The following is a 15944-nucleotide window of genomic DNA, read 5'->3' on the forward strand; positions in this document are numbered from 1 at the left end:
TTGGCACACACGTCTGGCTCGCGCAGACTGTGTTCGGGCTCACCCACAGAGACCAGAACGCGGGGGTATCACTCAGGGCAGCGCCCGGAAAACAAAACAAACAAACAAAGGCCGGGGCTCGTCGCCCTGAGGCTCGGAGTTAGAGTCGAGTCGGGCGTGTGACTGGAGCCCTGGCCGGGGCTGTGTGTGTGTGTGTGGGGGGCCTGGGAAAGGTGCCGTGGGCTGGCCCGGTGGTATCGCCCGCAGCGTAGCGGGCGTTCGTTTGGGCGGGCGGTTCGAAGCGCCGGCTCCAGAGCGGAGGCCGCGCGGGTTCCGAGCTTACCGCGGCCTCAGGGGACGGGGTAGCAGGTGAGGCTGGGCTCGGCCCCCTGGGGTATTGTCATCACGCTCCTTGCCGGTAGGAGCCGCGTCGTCCCCGCTGTCCTCCCGCGGAGGCTGGCATGGGGGGAAGGTTTGTTGAACTGGGGCTGCGGAGGCGCATTTGTAGCGAAAGAGGCGCTGGGGCTGCAGCAATTAGGAGTCTGGAGCTCAAGCAATTTTTTTTTATATACAGCTAGCCCAGAGGTGCTGGGGGCTCTGCCCAGGCCAGTCCTGACACACATTAACCACTGGATAACAGGGTATTTAATAGTCAGATCCTCCCTCACACAATGAAAAATCTTACAGTTGGGGGAGGGCGTGCCTCCTCCCTCCTGGTCATATAGGGTTCCTGGTGCCTGAGGGGGAAGCAGAGTCTGATCAGCAAGGGACAGACCTGAACCCTTCTCTGTCCCACTATCAGGAGCCAAGCGCAGTGGTCTGGAGAAGAGTCTGTTGCTGGAGGGAGCTGGCGCTGTTTCTTCCCTTTGGACACCGGTCTATCCCCCTGAAAACAAGCAACCCAAGCAAAATGTCTGTGGGAGTTCCCTGAGACTCTGGGGCCTGTAGCCTCCCCAGCCATTTGTGGTTTTGGCTCCCAAGGCTGGGAGCTAGGCACTTATATATTTTCTTTTGGGTTTATAAGATAAGAGACTCCTACCTTTGATGATCTGTGCATATCTGATAGTTATCTGAATATATAATAGATTAATATGGAATATGACCAGCCCTCGCCTATCTGGGTGCTGTGTATTCTAGGAGCAATGTTTTTAGACTTAAACATTACAAATCATTTAGAGTAAAACACTTGAAAATCAATTATCCTATTTCCTGCAAAATTTTGAGTGGTAAGTCATTCTGTGATCACACCCCTTAAAATCGTGCAGAGAGGACAGTGTAGGTGTTGGAGAGCAAACACTCAACTTCAGGAATTTGTATCAGATGGTACATGAAAGACAAATATTTAGACTTAATAAACATACATGCTGATAATGATTTGGAAACTTGGGCATTTAAAAACTAATTGTGGTTACTTTTCTTAGAATAAACATGTACCTTGTGTTTTATTCTCATTTTGAGTCTTGTTTTAAAGAGACGTGATCGCGTAGTCTCAAAAGTGCATACTTATATCTGAAATACATTGTGTGCTGTACACTGATAAAGAAAATCTTTGTCGTTTAAACATAAGCAGAGAACATACACATCTGTTTCTGGAAAATGTAAACATTAAACTGTTTTGTTGTATTTTCAAGCATGATGTGCCCAGTTTATTTCCGGTGTGTAACTACATTAACATCAGAATTAATTCACCTACTGTGTGTGTTACTTCTGGTGACCTTGCAGCCCACATGAGAAGCAAACACAGGTTGGCAGGCAACAGAAATGTTTTGGTTTAGAGAGTGTTGTGCTGTGTATAAGAAACAAACTGTTGGTAAACAGCGCTATTAATATGGATTCAGTACAAACAGGAACATATGTAAACAACAAAGGACTAGGTTTGAAAGAACACAATTGAGATAAAACAATTAAAAATTCCAATAAGAAAATTCACAATTTTCATCCATATTGAGTTTTGTAATCTCTACAACCATCTTTCAAATTTATAAATCCTGAATTTGGTGTGTAAGAAGCTGACAAAATCTTTAGTTTTCCAGAAACTGAAATTGCTTTTGTATGTGGACACTTCCATTGTATCTTTGTTGCCAACTGCTGATTTGATGGACAAGCTATCATAAGAGTCAAATACTGAAGTAGTTTCTTCAGTTCAGAGACTACTTAGAGCTGTGAACTGTTGAAATCTCAACATTGTTGCCATATTTGATTTAGGTCTCCTATCAGGTACTACTGCTGATTGAAATATTTTGCCATAGTATAGCAATTTACTGTGCTTAACCCCTCCTCCCCCCCTTCTGGGTGAAACCTTGGATCTGTTGAAGTCAATCACAAAACTTCAGTTGACTTCAGCAGACCCAGGATTACACCCCTGGACTTGGAAACTACCATGAAATCTGTGTATTTAAATAAGACCCCTATTAAATTCAGTGGAAATTAAAAGGGTCATAGGGAATTACCAATTATTTCCCACAGGGTTGTGTATTTGTTGCATTAGGTTTTATTATCCCCTTTCACGAAAAATTCTGTATGTGGAGAAAACACAAAGTTAGAACCCTCATCAGGTTGTCGTCTCCTCCACTCCCTTGTTACTCTGTGTTAGCCCAACTCATAGGGTGGCATAGGAGTTGGAAGCTGTTGTATGTGAATTTATGATGCTTTCAGCAGGATTAACTACCATCTGGTTTTTTTGCTTATAAAACAAACACCTAATGACAGCATGCAGCCTAGAAAGAGCAGACATTATGCTTTGATGTGTCCCTAATTGCAGAATGTTCCAATCCCCAATCTTAGAGTGATTCTAAGAGGGGTTTCTGTGGAGTCTTAGGGGAATCAGTTTGTTCCCATTTCTGATAGAAGGATAGATTTTCCACTTCAGTATGGGCCTGATCCTGTGCCTGTTGAAGTCACTGGCAAAACTCCCACTGATTTCAGTTGTGCAAGACTCAAGCCATTTGCTTTCCTCTAAACCTCATAGTAGAGGGGACTGTATGGCTCAGTGTCTACAATTCCTTTGATTTTAATATTATTCTGTAGCTAGTTTACCATTAAAGTTTGCCAAATATGTCAAAAACACTTGTATCTAAAATATTTAGATTTCAGAATTGGTAAGCTGTGTGAGCTGAATCATGTAATTTTTAAAAAGGGAAGAGAGAAACTTTAATATTGTGCTATATATTTTCATAGTTTTTGAATCAATAAATAGGATCAAACATTAATAGTGTTAAAATGAATATACTTATTTACAAAATTTTATTCCATTTTAGTAACATTGAATCTGAGAAATGGAGAGTGACATTCTTCAAGTTTATGAAGATGAAATTCATTCTTTGGAAGAAGAAATTGAACTGTTAACTCAAAAGTTTGAAAGCAAACAAGAATCTACATTTTATTCTGATGAAGAGATACAAATATCAATGTATGCATTTTATATGTTCAGATTAATCTTGGTTTATGAATGGATGTTCAGCATTGTTCTTTAGGTTTAAATGTCCATTCCCATTAATGTTGTTTCATAAAGTAAACATTTTAGCAATAAAAGAATCAGAAGTATTGAGAAACGCACTTGGTATTTTAGAGGTGGCTAAAGTGTAGCCTTCAGAAGTTTACAATGTGACCTGTGTCTGCCCTCTTTAATACGAGGTACAACCTGTGGAGGTCACAGATTCTATCATGCACTGCTCTGTTGCCTTCTCTCTGTTGCATGCTTCACCTCTATATTAAAAATGAGGATAGCAGTGATTTGCTATATCAAATTTGATGTGGCTTTCGGGATCCTGACAAGTTGCTAATTCTTTGACTCTGATTTAAATCTATAATTACAAAGTAAAATATATCTTCTTGAAGCAAAAGGGGTTGTTTTGATTATCATAACTGGAAAAATGCAGATAAGCTGCCAAAACTCATTTTACTGAATGCTCCAGTGGCAATGTGAGTACTTTCCATAACCACTAGCCTGTTGGTATATGGCAGGGAACATAAAGTATTTACATGGAATAGAACTTATATGAGTAGTGCCACTGAATTCAAAGTATAACTGAAATCATAATAAATTTCTGAACCACCTTCACATGTCTACATGTTAGAGCAACTCTTTTTAAAAGCTTTCTCTGTGCCCTGGTGATTGCTAATGGATCTTTTCAATTCTAGAAAATCACTCCAAGGAGAAGCTAAACAACATGAATCCCCACCAGATCTGAAAGCTGAACTTGATTGTTTAGAATCTGACCTCTCTTTTTTAATGAAATTTACTGGCATTTGGTTCACAAATTACTCCAAGGAAACAGTGGAAAAAAGTAAGCATTTGTGTGCCTATTAGTAACATTATTGCAAGCATTTTGTCACAGTTTGTTTGCAGTTGCAGATTATAGTTCAGCATTCAACATTTGCAGAAAAGCTTGTGCTCTGAAATGATAAAACACTAGCACAGTAATTGCTGGTAAATGGAATTCTGTGATGTTATACATACTGCCAAATGATTCTTGGTTTTACACTCAATGGCATTACAAGGTTATAACAGAAGACAGAATGTTGCCTGTATATATATATATATATATATATATATATATATATATATATGGCTGGAAATACACTGAAGATCTAATTTGAACTTCTAATCAGTTTGGTAGGAAAGTTTGTCACTTACATGGTTAATTGCACGATTTATATTGTGTATAACATACATTGCCCACTCTTCAAATTTATAGCTTAATATTGTTTTTGTTAATGGGGAGACAGAATAATTATTGAACGTGATCAGAAATCTAAAATATTTTAACCTACTTTCATTATAGCTGGAAACAAAACTATACAGAAGCACAGATTATCAGGAAATTGCTATTCACTGCCTTTTCAGATGGAATTTCAACTTCTAGAAATACAGGTAATGACGAGATATTTCTGTTGGGGGAAAAAGTACACATCCATAACTATTTGGATTTGTCATGATAGAAGAAAAACTGAACTTTTGGAATAGTTACTGTCACAGTCCTGGCTGAGTCTCCCTGGTGGACAGCCACTGGTCTGTTATAATTGGGTCCACCTTTGACTCCTATATGCATCAAATCCAGCTGGATCTGCAGAGTCTAGTCACTGCTTCCATTTGAAGGTCTCCTAAGACATTCTCCTAGTTAGGCCTCTTGTCTGGCACCCTTACTGGGATGAGAGTCTCTGCAGTCCAACTGCGATAGGACCCAAAATTAATGTTGAGACCTTCCTAACTTCTTCAGCCACTTTGCACATTCTTCCAGAGTTCCAGCTAGCTATGGTTGCTCTGATTTACAGTTTCTTTGTTAGGGACCACATGGTTGTTCAAGCAAAGAAAACAGGCTCTGCAAAGAAACTACTTAAAAAAATACACATTTTACTATTAGTGCTCTGCCTGTCCAGGGACATTCAGATTTAAACTGGATTAAGTTACAGCAAACTAATTCCACTTTACTCCTGAATGAAACCATCAACAGGGGTGTGTGTGCATGTGTGGTAGTGGTGGATACGTTTATTTTATGCACATTGATTTCATACCTTTTAGCTGATTCGCCTTAATTTTCCTGAGTGTCCTCATGTGGACATGCCCTTAGCATAAAAGAGTTACAGATCTATGCAAAACAATAGATGCCTGAATGCAATCCTCCCCTTAGAGTCCTTACCACTCCTGAGAATCCTTGAGTTTGGTTAGTGTTGTTGGAGGTAGACAAAGCCTCTCCTGCCTCCACTCCTCCAGTTGTGATGTCTGTTTGTATTGATGGGATGGTTTGCTTGCTTGGAGAGCGTTTTAAAAGCAGTCTCTGACACCTTTTCTGTTTCTGTCCTCCTGCTGAGAATATTCCTTGCTCCAACCTTCCTGTTGGCTGCTGGGCAGAGTATTGTTAAAAGTCAGTGATTCTACTGAAAGCAACCCAATTGCTCTACCAGAGTGGAGCTACTTAGGGATAGTCCACGCTGATAACGTTAAAGCGCTGTCTTCTGTGGTCGCGGCGCCATGAGGGGCATAGCTACCAGCGCTGGGAACATGGCTCCCAGTGGTGGTGCATTGTCTACATTGGCGCTTTACAGTACTGCAACTTGCTGTGCTCAGGGTGTGTTTTTTTTAATGTTGATAGTCCCTTGATGGCCCTATATCAGCTTCCCAGACATAATCCGTTCCTGCTACAAAATGGAAGTTGTAATGAACACCAAAGATGACAATAAATGTTATTAATGAAAAATTAATTTGACAGACAATTAGAATGTCATAGATCGATCTTACATATACTGATCGCTATATGTGGGGTCGGGAAGGAATTTTCCTCTTGGTCAAATTGGCAGTGATCTTGTGATTTTTTTTTCTTCTTCCTCTGCAGCCTGGAGTGCAAGTTAATTGCCAGGATTATGTGAGTATATCTCACTTAATCAATTTGCTGCCACTGCAGGGGCCTCGGACATTGATGCACTTTCTATTCTCTACTTGTGGCATGTAATAGTTTAGTCTCCTGTGGGCTGTAATAATTGATTCTAATTTTGGTTGTTGGGTTTAGTATGCAGGTGCTGGGTTGTGTTACGGCTTGTGATAAATCGGTTATCAACTTGATGATATCTAGAAGAAGGTGGTTCTTTCTCAGATTACATTTCTGACTCTACATTTATTTTCCAAATTTTTGGCATATTATATCTTGGTCTGTTACTGTCTTAAACAGGGAATATAAGTGCCATTAATATTAATCAGAAATAAGCACATGCTTCTAGAAAAAAAGACCATATTGTCCTCTTTAGGGAATTATACTGTTTTAATACATTGTTTTTATTACACAAAACTTAGTGTGTTATTTTCTGTAAGCATCAGTTATTAGACATGGGGTAATTGTTTTCAAGTTTTTTTTTTCTGTTGTACTTTTGCTGATGTTCCAATGTCTTCATTTTTTGCTGAGGATATACTTACCCTCAGATATTGTTATTCAGTAAACATACTTATGAATATGTAAAAGAAAAATGGTTTAAGTCTACTTGAAGAGAGACACAAATTAGTTTTGAAAGATTTGGTCAAAAATAACTACAAGGAATTGAGTTTTGACAACTTGGAAGAAAAAATGTAAGTTTTTATTAGGTAGAACAGAAAAAACTAGCCACTCAGATGTATCTGTGAGGTGAAGAGTGATTAACATGCCAGAATGAGGTTGGGAGGAAATGGTTTCTTACAAAGTCCTTCAGATGTATACTTACATGAAGTAGTATCATATAAAGAAGAACAGGAGTACTTGTGGCACCTTAGAGATACTCAGTCTATTTGATGCATTTGTGAAACCAACATGGTATATTCAAATTCTGCAGAGCCAAAGCTTTCATTTAAAAAATATAAGTAAGTGTTTAGCTTTCATAGTAACTTTCCAAGTGCTGAGTGAGTGTAACTGATACACACTGGTGGTGTCCTCAGATTGCGGACAGTGTGAAACTATGATGCTTTGAGTCAAGATCTTCCTTGCCCCCATTAATTTCATTAGAATATTACTTCACACACTTAGTAATGTTTTACATGTCATCATTAACTGTTTAACTGCTGTTCATTCTATCAGCTGTGATAGGGAAGTGGTGGGTGAGAATGAAGCACACGGAGGAACTTAGAGTTGTTGCATGAAAAGAAAGAGTGAAGATAGAAACAGGGAAAGGAGGATAGGAAAAGGAAAGATATACAAGACAGAAATAGCTGTGGTCCTGAGCTGAAAATATTTTCCCACTGAACAATGGTGAATACAGTTTAACAAAGAATAATTTCTGAAAGTTGAATTGCCATGTAAAGGCCGTATTCTACTTTTGATCTTTGGGGGGGAGGGATAGCTCAGTGGTTTGAGCATTGGCCTGCTAAATCCAGGGTTGTGAGTTCAATCCTTGAGGGGGCCACTTGGGAATCAGGGGCAAAATCAGTACTTGGTCCTGCTAGTGAAGGCAGGGGGCTGGACTCAATGACCTTTCAAGGTCCCTTCCAGTTCTAGGAGATGGGATATCTCCATTATTATTTATTATTATTATTATCAATCATTCCATTGATATCAGTGGATTGTGGACGTAGGGTAGAGTGTAAGCCCAAATTTATGAAGCAGCATATGGACTGTAGTAGTGCCCAACCCCAAGAGTTCATAAATGAGTCAGGACCTCCAAAATCATGATTTAAAAAAAAAAAAAAATTGGGTTCTCTTTATTTGTCTTTTTGTTTTTTAATCTTTAGAGTGAACTTGGGTTATGTTTTTAAGCTTTTCCCCTTAGCCATAACGTTTGTAAGCTTAACTTTTTTTAAAAGAAAGCAGAGATTTTCATTTAACCCCAGGAGTCCAAGAGTTGGACTTCTAAGAAAAACACGGAATATCATCGAGGAGTCCTTGTGGCACCTTAGAGACTAAGAAATTTATTTGGGCATAAGCTTTCATGGGCTAGAACCCACTTCATCAGATAGCTTATGCCCAAATGAATTGGTTAGTCTCTAAGGTGCTACAAGGACTCCTCATTGTTTTTGCTGATACAGACTAACACGGCTACCACTCTGAAATGAAATATCATGAGACTCATGACAAAATCACAAAAATTGGGAGCACTGGTTTAACTACATGTGGAATTTGTCCCTCTCCAAAAATGGGTATGACTCGTTGCCTTAATGGGTAGAAAAGTCTCATAATATATAAAATCTTAAGGTAAATGTAAGAAAAATGTGAACATGTTTTAGTAACACAAGAACCCTACATATTAACGAGACATTACTAATCAGCGTCCATTATAAAGCCTTATATTAGTCTCCTAAAGCTATGGCTCGGCTTGAGCATTGACTTGTTTACCCTAAAAACAAAGGAGAATGTTTCTGCAGAATTTAAGAAAGTGAATCTAATTGTTCTTGAGCTACAGATAATTAAAATATTCTGATTAGAAATTGTTTACTTTTCTAACATTTTCCTCTTAGTTCAAAAACAGTTTGGTTCTCCCCCTTCAGACTACTGATATAAGCAAATCTTGAGCCATAATTGTGACCCTAAGCCTGCAAGCACCAAAGTTCATATGTACTTTACTCACAATTGTAGACCCATTGACTTAAATTTAGGGCTGAATCCTACAAAACTATACTCAGCTGAGCAGTCATCATTTGTGCAAAAAGATTCACTGAAGTCAAAGGGACTACTCACCTTAGTTTGTTTTTACAGAATCATGACCTCATTTAATGCATTGTAAACTTAACATATTGAAGTGAAGATGCAGAATTTCATGTTAATATTCTAATAAACAAAATTTCAGGTTAATATTCTAATAAACAAAAATTCATGTTGATTATGCATTTTACATCTATGCCGTTAGATGGCAGTATTTCACTATTTACTGGCTGATTATTGAATTTAAATGACATTTTTTTAATCAGAGAAATTGTTATTTTTATGTGAATTTGTTTTGTTGATTGGTTATTTCCTGGGGGAAAAAACACACAAAAACCTGTGTCAAAATTATAATTTAAAATGCTAGCAGAGAGAGATTAATTTTCTGGCTTTGTTTTCCCCTCCCTTTTGCATTATACGTTTTAAGTTTCTGATATTTCATGCCTTTAAAAATATGGAGCTATATAAGCATCCGCTAGCATAGAGCAAATTACACATACAGACTCTAATGTGTATAGCACATATCTACTTGTATAGTCGTTAAATACAACACAAATGTATGGTCTTGTGTATGTAAAATCTCTATCATATTACAAGTCAGGAAATTTAAAGCTGTGTTTTCCATAGCAATTATAATTCAGCTTCCTTGCATGCACTGTATTACTATGTGTGGTGTTACATTTGAAGATTTTATTTATAATGTGACTGGATTACATTCACTGTGAGAATATCTATGAATTATTTAGTTACAGTAGTAAAATGTCAACACAACATTTCATGAACACACATTTTGCTTTTCATTTCTATTTTTTAAAGAAATGGACAATGCAGCATGCTTACTATGACGTTCAGATTTTTGTATGTGACTAATGTGTGTACTAACTTTTTTCCAAAAGTGTAGTTCAGAATTTTGTATGTAACGGGGAATTGGAAAAAATCTCCCCCTCACCCCCGTAACTAAAGAAAATATCCTATTGTGTTTTTGGTATGTTGGAGGTTCTATGAAAATATTTCTCACACTGCTATTTGGCTACCTCAGCAGCATAAAAGAGAGGCTATGTGTGAATTTTTTTGTGCAAAACAACATTTGTTTAAACAAGGAATTGTTTGGGTTTTTCAAAATAAAGGTGAAATAATGGTAATCTTGCGATTAAGGCACAAGATTGGAAGTTATGAGATGGGGATAATCCTGGTTTTGACACAGACTTCCTGTGTGATGTTATCTAAGACACTTAGGTCTCCAGCCTGCAATGAAAACACTGAAGTCAATGGGGGTCTGCATGGATGGAGGGGTCTGCCCATATTTCTCAATGCAGGATTGGGTCTTCAGTCCACAGTTTTAAAACTTGGACATTTTGCCATAACTTCTGTTCCTTAGGCTCTCCACCTGTAAAATTAGGATGATAAATGTTTCACTTCTTGGGACATTGATGTTGGGGAACAGATTTACTAATATGTGTAAAGTATTCTGAGACCCTTAGAATAAAAATATAGCTCTATCCCCTTGCTACTATTCCCCCCTAAACCCTTTTTCAAGGAATGCCCAATTAGAAACAAATAGACCAGAACTGGATGAAAGATAAGTTAGGATTATTTTTCTTCCACCTGTTTTGGGATATATAAAATGGCCACAGCATAGATTTCATCTGATTCCTTTCATCTTGCAACTTAATGAGTTAAATTCTTTTGTTTCCCCAGGTTCTTGATAGAAATCTGAAAGTTTTACCACAGCAAAGGATTTTTACTTCTGTCTCTAGATTTAAAAAAAAAAAAAAAAAAAGGCCTGTACTGGTGCTAAAAGCCATTAACAATGAAAGATGGAGTCCCAAGTACCGAAGCAGAGATCCTTTATAGAAAGATGAAGTTTGACATAAAAATACCATGAGATTCTGCCGTATTGTACTTAAACTCTCTCCAAGTTCATATGCAATTTTAGCTTTATACTAACTTTAAACTCTACCACGTCAAATCTCAAGAACATTGAGGGAGTGGTCAATTAATTAAAAATTGCCTTTTTCCAGAGGACCACAAGATGGCGTCTGGGTATAAAATGGTAGTGTCAGTTTCCTGGGATGCCAGTTTTCTATAAAGACAGGTTTCAGAGTAACAGCCGTGTTAGTCTGTATCCGCAAAAAGAAGAACAGGAGTACTTGTGGCACCTTAGAGACTAACAAATTTATTAGAGCATAAGCTTTCGTGGACTACAGCCCACTTCTTCGGATGCATATAGAATGGAACATATATTGAGGAGATATATATACACACATACAGAGAGCATAAACAGGTGGGAGTTGTCTTACCAACTCTGAGAGGCCAATTAATTAAGAGAAAAAAAAACTTTTGAAGTGATAATCAAGCTAGCCGAGTACAGACAGTTTGATAATAAGTGTGAGAGTACTTACAAGGGGAGATAGAGTCAATGTTTGTAATGGCTCAGCCATTCCCAGTCCTTATTCAAACCGGAGTTGATTGTGTCTAGTTTGCATATCAATTCTAGCTCTGCAGTCTCTCTTTGGAGTCTGTTTTTGAAGTTTTTCTGTTGTAATATAGCCACCCGCAGGGGCTCGTTCACCTGCACATCTACCAATGTGATATATGCCATCATGTGCCAGCAATGCCCCTCTGCCATGTACATTGGCCAAACCGGACAGTCTCTACGCAAAAGAATTAATGGACACAAATCTGACATCAGGAATCAAGATACTCAAAAACCAGTGGGAGAACACTTTAACCTGTCTGGTCATTCAGTGACAGACCTGCGGGTGGCTATATTACAACAGAAAAACTTCAAAAACAGACTCCAAAGTTTTTTTTTCTCTTAATTAATTGGCCTCTCAGAGTTGGTAAGACAACTCCCACCTGTTTATGCTCTCTGTATGTGTGTATATATATCTCCTCAATATATGTTCCATTCTATATGCATCCGAAGAAGTGGGCTGTAGTCCACGAAAGCTTATGCTCTAATAAATTTGTTAGTCTCTAAGGTGCCACAAGTACTCCTGTTCTTCAGTTTTCTATAAAGATACAATTGCTTACATCCAGTAACTGTGCTAGCAGCTTGTTTGCAGCTCTGTGCCTAGATCTGAGACTTCTGCTATATGTTTTAATTGATTTTCTTTCCTTATGGTGCTTATTCAACTTCCTGAATTTTATAAAGTATCTTGGCAAGCCTCCTCCAACTCTAGTAATGGCAACATTGGCAATGTCCCTGTCCAAGCAATGCTACAGAACGTCATGATATGTTTTCACTTGACTCCAGCATTCCCATTAAATTTGTTTTCTCTACCTTACCTTCCCATGAGTTCATACTAGCTGGAATAGGAAAAACAGTATTGTATGCCCCAGTGCAATGAGAAGTATTAATGCTGCCTGTTTCATGATGTCTTTCCAAGTGATGTGTTCTAGCTTCTAATCTTTCCACTGTCCTTTCCCAAGCTAACTGCTCAGGCATGTTTTAAAACATATAATACAAAGAATTATATTTTTTCTATTTGAACCTACTTTCTCACTGTCTCTGTTGCAATCCTAAAGTTGCATATGTTGTTTCAGATTTTAATTTGGAATACACATTAATCACACTTATTTCTGCAGATATATTTGTATACACATATTCTTGTGAAGTAAAATGAAATTAAGGCAAAATGGATGTCATAAAATATAAAACAAATTCAAGAAATAAAACACAAGGAGAACTATAGAGCAAACAAATGATTTTCTTATTCCTCTCTTTAGCTCACATTACATTATTTTATTTATTGAGTGGTTGGATGACAAAGTTTTGTTTGTTACACCAGGAGTTCTCAACCTTTTTCTTTCTGAGCCCCCCCCCCAGCATGCTATAAAAACTGCATGGCCTATCTGTGCTACAATAACTGGTTTTCTGCATATAAAAGCCAGGGCCAGCATTAGGGGATAGCAAGCAGGGGAGTTGCCTGGGGCCCCATACCACAGGGACCCCTGCAAAGCTACATTGTTCAGACTTTGGCTTCAGCCCCAGGTGGTGGGGCTCAGTGCCCCGGGTGGCAGGGCTTTGGGTTTCTGCCATGTGTTATGCTTAAAAGAAGCACACGGGATCTTTTTCAGGGGAAAAGGCAATACGCCTCATTTATTGAAGATACAATAATTAGCATATGCATTCAATCACACACCACACACACACTGTCCTGCCAGTCGATGTTATAGTTACTAGTCCAGAGTCCGGATCAATCTAGTGGCCAGCTAGGTTGATCATGGGTAGGGAGGAGTCAGGTTCCATCAGTCACGACACGATGCTCCAGGGAAGTCTTGGCAGGACGAACCTGAAGTTTCATGGCAAGGCACCCTGCTTATATAGTGAATTACCTTCATTGGCTTCCAGTTTGTTTTGCACTGTCATTCTTTAATCAATTGTTGTTTGACGAGTGCTTGTTTTCTTAAATTGTCCTTCTCATTCTTTATCACAGCTATCCTGTCCCCATTGATAGGTGCCTGTCTTATTTTTAGAGTCGTCAATCTGCCCTCTCTGACATATCAATAGGGGCGTGTTACAGCCTCCTGGCGCCCTTGTGTCTGTCTCTAGTTCCTCCCTCGTACATCTAGTTCAGCAATAGCCTTCACATGTATCTCTTAACACATATATTCCTCATGCACACACAAAACAGAACTAATTTACACAGAACATTTTAAACAGGAACATCAAGTTGCAATGCACAAGAAAACAATCATGGCATTCTTTTACTTATTTTAAAATGCTAGCCCTACAACAAAGTAGTGACCTTAAAACCATCTGTTACTGCCTTGAAATCAGCCCAGACACAGATTCCGGCTAACGCATCTTTACCAAATGGCCCATTAGGTCATTCCTTTCTGCTATTCAAAAAGGGTGGCTGGCAGGATATAATCAAATCATACACCAATACATTTAGTACATGCTACATTATTATATCATTATTCTTTATCCTTCATTCTAAATCATACAAAATACAAACATAAAATCCTACTACTAGACATGGACCCCAGCAAGTTTAAAGCTGGCCCTGCTTGGGGGACCCCCTGAAACCTGCTCGTGGACCCCTCCCCTGGCTGAAAACCAATGTGTTACACAATGGTGGGGTTCTGTTTGTTTATTTGTTAATATTACTTGTTGAAGTCATGCTGGGGGATGAAGAGAATGGGACAATAATAGATTAAACAGAAAGCAACGCCATGTTATGAAGCATACAAGCACCATCATCTTGTACTTCTTAAAAATTGCCATTTCTCTTCAAGGGAGCATAGGCATTATTCCAATAGGTTGTTACCTTTGTACTATTTGTGTGTCATCAAAGATTTTTCATATAGGTAGACCTCACTTTAAAATCTGTGTTTAAGAACTCCTGTAACTAGCAAGTTTATGTATAATTATAAATTAATCTGCATTTTTTCTTAATAATTTCTCCAATCTAGAGTAATGAAAGCATATCTGCTGCTGTTACTGACCTCAGCATTATAATGGAATGTGGTGAAAATTCGGATTTAAGCAAGTTTGTGTCCAGGTAAGGTTTTTGTTTATGTTAAATAAATTATTTTTGTATGGTTGATATGGATGGTTCATTGTACAAGAGAAAGTATTGAGTGGGTCGATTCTTTGGATTTGCTGAAAAAGCTGCGTCATTTTCTTTGCTTGGTAACATGTTGTAATCAGTGGCTCTTAAACACCTTCAGATTACTGGGTTTGATTCAGGAATTAATAGAAGCAATTCTATGGCTTGTGTCATGGCAGGCGGGCAGATTAGATTATCATAGATTTTTTTTTTAAGGCCAGAAAAGTACCATATGAATTATGAAGCCATATTAAAAACGGAATACAGATTTTTGTTGTAATGTGTTTTAGAACCTTTGTATTGCTTAGTTCAGAGATAATTTAACTAATTTCAATTAATATGTAAGAAACCCTTTCATGGACTGCTTTTCTGTTCCAACATTGTTATACATGGGCAAAATGTATGTGATTGCATCTCCCTTTAGTGATTGACCCTCATAAAGGACAGGAGTCTGTTTCTTATTCCTAGCTAGTTAAGGGACAACTGGTCAAGTAGTCTTGTGCAAAGGGACATGTGGTTATCTCAATTTGCATATAAGCTGTAAACAATGTCCTCAGCAAGAGAGAAAAGGAAAGAAGATGAAGAAAATCTGCATCTCAGCACACACAGGTGACAGAAAACAGCATGTAGCATCTTTCCTCACTAGATTGTTTCCTTCTGCTCAGCTGGATAGAACTTTGAGGGGGCTGAACTATAAAAGTGAGGGGCAAACACCCCAAGGAGTATCTCTCCCTGTGCATCTCCTTCTTTGTACCCTAGAAGACAAAAGAAACAGCCAATGGACTTTGGGAGCGGGGTCCTGCCCTGTAAAGTTTGGTCAGTAATTTTGTTAGAAGGATGTGGTAAGAACTTCACTTTGAATCAAGTATAATTTAAGTTAGGCCCTAGGAAGTGCTTTAACTTTATTTTTCTTGTAACCATTTCTAACTTTTATGCCTCATTGCTTGTACTCATTTAAAATCTCATTGTAGTTAAATAAACTTTTTATTCTTTAATTGAAACTAATCCAGTGTGTTTAAGTTAAATTGTCTGGGTAATGCTATTTAAGGTGGCAAGTTGTTGTGTATTGTTCCCTTAAAGGGACAACAGATTTAATATCTCTGGACTGTCCAAGAGAGGGCTGCTCAGTACAATACATATATTTTGGGAAAAATCCAGGACTGGTAGTGTATTGGGGTCACTCTGCCGAAAGAACCCAGGCTGGTAGAAGCCAGGGTGTGACCAGTGTGTGGCTGGCAGGCTGAAGTTACATACAGACATTTAGGGTGTTGTTTGCATGCTGCTTGTGAGTGGTCCAGGTGGTAGCTAC

At 38.4% G+C, this 15944-nt stretch overlaps 1 protein-coding gene across 3 annotated transcripts in view; it reads left to right on the forward strand.

The window, feature by feature from the left end:
• Positions 1–173: 173 nt before the first annotated feature.
• CENPP (centromere protein P) overlaps positions 174–15944 on the forward strand; it is a 345180-nt gene continuing 329409 nt past the window's right edge. The window contains exons 1-6 of one of the 3 annotated variants that reach the window (XM_054033775.1): positions 240–348; positions 3237–3388; positions 4120–4265; positions 4764–4852; positions 6312–6341; positions 14499–14587. In XM_054033775.1, coding sequence (XP_053889750.1) covers positions 3255–3388; positions 4120–4265; positions 4764–4852; positions 6312–6341; positions 14499–14587 — 488 coding nt within the window. In that variant the 5' untranslated portion in view covers positions 240–348; positions 3237–3254. Of the gene's footprint in view, positions 349–3236; positions 3389–4119; positions 4266–4763; positions 4853–6311; positions 6342–14498; positions 14588–15944 lie in introns of all 3 variants that reach the window. The other 2 variants (XM_054033777.1, XM_054033776.1) reach the window with 2 other exon arrangements.

This window comes from Malaclemys terrapin, chromosome 7 (genome assembly GCF_027887155.1).
Source record: "Malaclemys terrapin pileata isolate rMalTer1 chromosome 7, rMalTer1.hap1, whole genome shotgun sequence".
Taxonomy (NCBI): Eukaryota; Metazoa; Chordata; order Testudines; family Emydidae; genus Malaclemys; species Malaclemys terrapin.